Genomic DNA, 8,158 nt, shown 5'->3' with positions numbered 1-8,158 from the left:
AGATAGTGGCAGTATAACAATAACTATGCACTAAGGAAGTCTATGGGATGACGTGACAGTATGAGTTCATTAGCTGTCCATTGGTTAAAGCTGGAATCCATACTTGGTGAAACTACGTACGTTTGGGATTTTACAACAAAGACGTTACTTTTTTTTAAACGGACACACTTTTTTTTTGTCATTGACATCATTGCATGCTCGATAGAACACCAGAATATGTTACAAAAAAATCATTCGGCCGGATACTCCTCTCCTCCGTCTCATCAACAAAACAATAACAAAAAGGCACTGGGCCCAACAGTGGCGCTGTTTCACCTTATGCCAGGGGTGTCAAATCCAGCCTGTGAGCCCATTCAATCCGGTCCGTGGGGTGGTTAGAGTAAAAACAGGGGCATCATTTGGGTATAGCAGTCGCTCAAGACCAAAAATGTCAAAGCAGGCTACAAAAAAGTACACTAAAATAATTCCAATTCCGATCAAAATGCAAGTGCTGTTTAGTGTATTCTCAACTCCCAATTGAGCGAATGGTAGCCTTATTGGCACCAGTGTAGAGCACCACCATATTCCCGGTGAATGCACACATATTCACTGTCTTTATCATTGGATCAGTACCACTGCAAGGTTTATGGGACAATAATTTCCTCCTCCAGGCTAGATGGACATAATATTGTACAATTTGACTCCCCTTTTCGTAGGCGTAGATTAGATGGTTGCATTCAAGACAAGGTCGTTTTTTACTGATCTGTTTGTCAGTGTCAGCAGAGTAGACTAGTAATTTGTGTCATATAAAAAAAAATGCCTTATGCGACAGTCATGTAAAGGGTAGAATAATATTTCCTGTGCAAAGGAGAACAAACGTCTTTGATTAGGCCAACTCTATGTCACTATGCGCTCAGGCATGCATTGTTCAGAACTGTCTGTTTTGCTAACAGTGAATTATGACCATGCAATCTGCTCATCACATTAGGAATAGAAGTCTATCATACATTAGTATGCAAATGCGATGATAGATTCATGCAATCCTTTATTATAAAGGTGCAATTTTATGATGAAAGAATAGCTTCCCCAAACTTGAAACTCACGCATCGCCTATGGATGTCAGCATATGAAGTTGGTCTTGATGTGACTTAATATAGCGTGTATTATGCATCTATTTCACGTTGCACTGGATGCGCCGTTACACAAGTAAATAAGGCAATTTATGATGAGGTTGATTAGTGCTTGACATTGCGGGTGGCAGGTAGCCTAGTGGTTAAGAGTGTTGGGCCAGTAACTGAATGGTTACTGGTTTGAATCCCTGAGCTGACGAGGTGAAAAATCTGTCGATGTGCCCTTGAGCAAGGCACTTAACCCTAATTGCTCCTGTAAGTCACTCGGGAAAAATGACTAAAATATCAATTACAGTGCATTCAGACCACTTTTTTCAACATTTTGTTACGTTACAGCCTTCTTCTAAAATGGATTAAATACATATTTTTCCTCCTCAATCTACACACAATACCCCATAATGACCAACTGAAAACAAGTTTTTAGACATTTTTGGTAATGTATTAAAAATAACAACCAGAAATACCTCATTTACATAATTATTCAGACCCTTTGCTATGAGTCTCGAAATTGAGCTCAGGTACATCCTGTTTCCATTGATCATCCTTGAGATGTTTGTACAACTTGATTGGAGTCCACCTGTGGTAAATTCAATTGATTGGACATGATTTTGGAAGGCACACACCTGTCTATATAAGGTCCCACAGTTGACAGTGCATGTCAGTGCAAAAACCAAGCCATGAAGACGAAGGAATTGTCTGTAGAGCTCCGAGACAGGATTGTGTCGAGACACAGATCTGGGGAAGGACACCAAAACATTCCTCCAGCATTGAAGGTCCCCAAGAACACAGTGGCCTCCATCATTCTTAAATGGAAGAAGTTAGGAACCACCAAGACTCTTCCTAGAGCTGGTCACACTGAAGGAGCTCCAGAGTTCCTCTGTGGAGATGAGAGACTCTGCCAGAAGGACAACCATCTCTGCAGCACTCCACCAATCAGGCCTTTATTGTAGAGTGGCCAGACGGAAGCCAGTCCTCAGTAAAAGGAACATGACAGCCCGCTTGGAGTTTGCCAAAAGGCACCTAAAGACTCACAGACCATGAGAAACAAGATTCTCTGGTCTGATGAAACCAAGATTGAACTCTTTGACCTGAATGCCAAGCGTCACGTCTGGATGAAACCTGGCACCATCCCTATGGTGAAGCATGGTGGTGGCAGCATCATGCTATGGGGATGTTTTTCAGTGGCAGGGACTTGTAGACTAGTCAAGATCGAGGCAAAGATCTTGTCACGGTATCTCTGTGCATTCAAATTTCCATTGATAAAATACAATTGTATTCGTTGTCAACGTTATGCCTACCCATACCATAACCCCACCGCCACCATGAGGCACTCTGTTCACAATGTTGACATCAGCAAACCGCTCACCCAATCAACGCCATACACACTGACTGCCATCTACCCGATAAAGTTGAAACCAGGATTCATCCGTGAAGAGCACACTTCTCCAGCATGCCAGTGGCCATCGAAGGTGAGCATTTGCCCACTGAAATCGGTTACGACGCCGAACTGCAGTCAGGTCAAGAACCTGGTGAGGATGACGAGCATGCAGAAGAGCATCCATGAGACGTTTCTTACAGTTTGTGCAGAAATGTTTCGGTTGTGCAAACCCACAGTTTCATCAGCTGTCCGGGTGGCTGGTCTCAGACGATCCCGAAGGTGAAGAAGCCGGATGTGGAGGTCCTGGGCTGGCGTGGTTACACGTGGTCTTTGATTGTGACAAATTCTCTAAAACGATGTTGGAGGCGGCTTATGGTAGAGAAATGAACATTCAGTTCACTGGCAACAGCTCTGGTGGACATTCCTGCAGTCATCATGACAATTGCACTCTCCCTCAAAACTTGAGACATATGTGGCATTGTGTTGTGTGACAAAACTGCACATTTTAGAGTGGCATTTTATTATCCCAAGCACAAGATGCACCTGTGTAATGATCATGCTGTTTAATCAGCTTCTTGATATGCCACACCTGCCATTATCTTGGCACAGGAGAAATGCTCATTAACAGGGATGTAAAAATGTGTGCACAAAATCTGAGATAAATAAGCTTTTTGTGCATATGGAACATTTCTAGGATCTTTTATTTCAGCTCATGAAACATGGGACCAACACATTACATGTTGCGTTTATATTTTTGTTCAGTATATTTATGTTTTCAATAAACATTGGAGACGAAATATAGTTTACATGTTGTCAACAATCTAAGCCAACCCCGTTTGTTTTGCCCAATAGTTGCGCATGTGTCAGTTTTGTTGCTAACCAACCAACCCGTTTATCTTTACTCAAATAAGTATCAAAGTATACAGCGTTGCAAATTTAGCACGTTTACAAAAAAAAGATTAATCAGAACAAGTAAAATGGAAAATACGTATTTATTGCACTAAATATATAAAATGGCCTTAACATCTTAGTATCTAGCATCTGCGAGACAACAATTTTCTGAAAATGAAAACAGTAATACAAAAGACAAAACTCTCATACAAAAAAATATATACTTTTGTGCTTCAGTAAAATGTAGACTTAAGACATCAAACATAAAAAATACTGCAGTTCCGGTCTGTATAATACACACATTCATTCAGTGTGTTTCTAATACAGTGCTTTGAAATGAATACTATAAATAAACTGAACATTCAGACAGGTATCTCTCCCTCATACAGGGATGAGGCAGCGTTCACTTGTTAATCACACTTTCTGATTAGAAACTGGCCCAGGGACTGAAGGATACGAGGAGAGGAAGTCACTTTCACTATTGAGATGTGCCCCCAGGAGTACATCTTAGAATGTTTACTGGAGATTATAATGGGTGTTTGGAAAGCAATGTTCCCCAGATGGCATTGTACACACTCCTGGCGTGTATTGTATGTGTATGCATGTGTCTTATGTATCATATCATGTGTATGCATATCGATCTTATGTTATATGCATGCGTGTGTATGTATAATCACATTTTGTCTGTTTGTGTTTGTGTCTGTGTCTGTCTGTGCCTGTGTATGAGTGTGTGTCTCATCTATGTGTGTGTTCAGGCATTGAGGGTGTAGTCCTGCTTGTAGCAGCAGGGTCTGCAGACAGCTGTCACCAGCCCATTGATGACCTGCAGGACACATATGATGAACTCCAGCCCACTGAGGCCCAGCAGGATGGACAGCAGAGTCACGTTCCACTCTACGATGCTGACAGGCTGCAGGCACTTAGACCAGGTGTCCTTCTCCAACAGGTACCTGTGGACAGACACAGACAGTGGGAAATTCAATTAAAGTTGTGTGTATTGTAGTCTTTATTGCAGTTTAATATTAAATAGAGTTAAGAAGCTGTGACTCACTCCACAGGATGTTATTTCATAACACACACATGATAGGAAATGGACACACACACAAATTAACTCCAAATCAAAAATAGAAAGACACAGGCACTCACAGAGGATTTGTTTCAATGCATTTTGGCACCTAAAAAAACCTACATGGCTAGAATATTTCCAGACCAATTAGCATTTCCTGTGAGAAGAGGGTGGAACTAACCTTCCTCCCTCATTGGCAAAGGGATAAGACCATCCCAGAGCGGTGAAGCACTGAGGTCCCTCCAACATGGCCATGGCTGAGATGACGAAACAGTATCCCGAGCCGGCCAGACCCACTAGAGCTGCCATTACCGACCCACACATCTATATAATAGACACACACATACTGTGCTTTAGTATATAAATATACACACACACAAACTCTCTATCCCTAAAAACAAAAAAACAAAACTCTCTCCCTCTTTCTCTCTCACACACACACACACACACACACGGTTCAGGCCTGCCTGTTAATCCCAGAGCAACTGCATAACAATCCCCATGGGAGTAGTGTGTGGTTGTGTGAGGAGAAATGTTGGCTTATAACTGTTACAAACCAGCTTATACACAGATAAGGTTCAGCTCCTATCCCTGGCCCAGACGCTTTGTACTCCCTGATGGTGAAGCCTCCTTCACATATCATTACTGTACCCCCTAATAGTGTTACAATGGCCCCTTTGTATGATTAGCTAGGCATAGCCTACCTTTCATGAGCCTAATAGCATTAGCTTAGCATAGTCCCTCACAGTGTTAGAATAGTCCTTTGTACCATCTGTACATTTATTAATAGGATCAAAGCCTTGTGTAACAAACCAAATAACATCCACTAACCTACTTTGACGGTTTACAAAAAACGACAAAAAACTAAAACTTGAGCTGAAGAACACAACAAGGCTGACCCGTCACCTCTGCTTTTTGCACAATAATAGAATCACTGACTGAAATCACAATAAGTAACCAAAGCATCCGTCCTCACCATGAAGCTTTCATTCCAACAGCAGCCTGTACACTTCCCAAGGCTGATGAACACTCCAGCAGGCAGGAACATCTACAGAGACACACAATGGGGAGATCTCAGGGTCTGTTACAGTATGATATTTCAGTGCATCAATCCACCATCTATATACAACAATATCCTCAAGACTGCTATGTGTTGATTTTAATTGCACTGAGTGCATCTAAAGTGTCAGTCTTGCCCACAATCTTACTGCCAAATGTGGACCACAATGGAAATAAGCCTACAGGCTTTATTGTGTTTTTATCTTCAAAAATGTTTGTGTACGTGATGTTGTCTCCAGCTGGAGCAGCCTGCTACTTTTAATGATCTAATCAATTCAATCTATCAATCAATCAAGAGCTCTGTGGTTGTAGCACTGTACTGTACAATTATCCCTAATCACATAAAATATGGTCCATAGAACAGTTTCATGAAATGGTGGCTTATTCCTACATTAGGTCTCTGGGAAAATCCTCCAAAATAAGAAAATAAAACTCCTGTGGTAGCATGTCGGAGGAAGAGCTGACAACCATTTTCCTTTGTCTCCTATAGTATCTCCACAGTAAGGAAAACAGCCATGAGACAAGTCCCCATTGTCAAAAAGGTAAAAACACACATACAGAAGACAGTCACTCAAACAAGGATTTACTGAAGTCTGTGTTCGCACCTGTGTCCGATTAGCACCTGTTATTATCAGAAAGGAAATACAAGACCAAGAGAATATATATACAAGACCAACTTTGTGTTTTATTCTACCATTCGTTCCCTGAACAGCCTGTAAATCTGACCCGTAAACCATAAACTCAATAATACTACTGTAGCCTGTGTAGTAACAACAGAGTGACATATGGCTACTCACCAACACGCCTCCCCCTCCGATTCCCATCATGAACCAGATCAGCCTGGACAGTCTCTCCTGTTGGACATATTGGATCTCTCCTCCAGGGAAGAACAGCAGGATGTTGGCAACGATACCGCACACAGCCAGGGGCAGGAGGGCAAAGCCCAGCGACCGCGCAAAACCCATGGAGCACATCGGCCCTACCACACAGGATGAGGAGGAATGGAGGAATGGAAAGAGAGAAGTGGAGGCGTGGAGCACCAGAGAGGAGTGGAGCGGTATCACCAGGGAGAGAGGAATGGAGTGTAAGAATGGAGAGAGAGAGAGAGAGAGAAAGGTCTGGGGTCTGTTCACAGCTGTAATCAAGGAAGGAAACTGAATGGTTTCCTAGTGTGTAGGGTTTTAACTGAACCCTCCACCTCCTGCCAGTCACACTGAGGCTGATCACGCAACCACTTCCATTTTACGGCGAGGGGCTGAGAGGAGGGGTTGCCACAGGAAGAAAGAGGGGTGAGTGTCTTGAGCCCTAACCAATCACTCAGGGCCTGCAAGCGATTCAGCCAGAAAAACGATGACAAATCCCTCAGGAACTGAGAGGGGAGGGGGGATGAGAGACAGAGAGAGGGGGAGAGAGAAACTGCAGTGGCAGTTGGGCTGGGCAGCTGGGCCTCAGACTGCATTCAAAACCTGCTACTTCAGAAACAAAAGAGTCCCTTTCCATGTTTTGTGAAAAATCTGCACAAAAATGTTCTGGATTACGCTTGCACTCAACATCCAACCTTCCTTCGGAACATACTCCCATACTGCAGGGGCAGCAAACAACCTGGGAAAGTTAATCAACAAGTCAACTTAATTTTTCCACATTTTGTTATGTTACAGCCTTATTCTCAAATTGATTAAATAAAAAGTGTTCCTCATCAATCTACACACAATACCCCATAATGACAAAGCGAAAACAGGTTTTTAGAAATGTTTGCAAATGTATTACAAATAAAAAACTGAAATACCTTATTTACTAAAGTATTCAGACCCTTTGCTATGAGACTCGAAATTGAGCTCAGATGCATCCTGTTTGCATTGATCATTCTTGAGATGTTTCTACAACTTGATTAGAGTCCACCTGTGGTAAATTCAATTGATTGGACATGATTTGGAAAGGCACAAACCTGTCTGTATATGGTCCCACAGTTGACAGTGCATGTCAGAGCAAAAACCAAGCCATGAGGTCGAAGGAATTGTCTGTAGAGCTCAGACACAAGATTGTGTAAAGACACAGATCTGGGGAAGGGTACCAAAACATTCTGCAGCATTGAAGGTCCCCAAGAACAAAGTGGCCTCCATCATTTTTAAATGGAAGAAGTTTGGAACCACTGTCGTGACGTGACTTTCATTGATGTGATTATCGAAAATGTACCTACTATGTTTAAGTGTTACTAGATCAAATTAATCATGTAACAATTAACTCAGTAGAAATTTGGGGCACCACAGAAAAGTTGTTTAACGAGTTACAGTTTCCCTAATTAACTCTAAAGATATCTAGCTATCGCTTACATCCTTTAACAGTCGCTTATTAATCATTTACCTCATATCAGTCTCATTCCGAAAGTCGTAGACTCTTTAAATCTACAAAATAATGGGTCTTACTGATCATTCCGTACCACACAAATTGATTTAATTATTTATTTACAAACTAATTTAAAATGACAACACAAGATACAAACACATACACGTATAGGTTAGGGATTAGAACTTAATACAATGAAAATGGGTCCCTAGCGGACTAACACAATATGACACTTGTTACAAAAGATGGCAAGTTAAAGAGCGAGAGAGAGAGAGAGAACACTTGGATACACATGGAACTACGCTCACAGTA

At 41.9% G+C, this 8,158-nt stretch overlaps 1 protein-coding gene across 1 annotated transcript; it reads right to left on the bottom strand.

The window, feature by feature from the left end:
- Nucleotides 1-3,460: 3,460 nt before the first annotated feature.
- Nucleotides 3,461-7,115, bottom strand: LOC121540399 (transmembrane 4 L6 family member 1). The gene is made up of 4 exons (XM_041849245.2): nt 6,301-7,115; nt 5,421-5,492; nt 4,626-4,768; nt 3,461-4,328 (listed from the first exon to the last, which is right to left on the bottom strand). Exons 1-4 carry the CDS (start codon nt 6,475-6,477, stop codon nt 4,130-4,132), a joined length of 591 nt encoding a protein of 196 aa, XP_041705179.1. The 5' UTR covers nt 6,478-7,115; the 3' UTR covers nt 3,461-4,129.
- Between the last annotated feature and the right edge of the window lie 1,043 nt (nt 7,116-8,158).

Source organism: Coregonus clupeaformis, chromosome 26 (assembly GCF_020615455.1).
Source record: "Coregonus clupeaformis isolate EN_2021a chromosome 26, ASM2061545v1, whole genome shotgun sequence".
NCBI lineage: Eukaryota > Metazoa > Chordata > Actinopteri > Salmoniformes > Salmonidae > Coregonus > Coregonus clupeaformis.
This window is presented reverse-complemented; position numbering and strand designations above follow the sequence as displayed.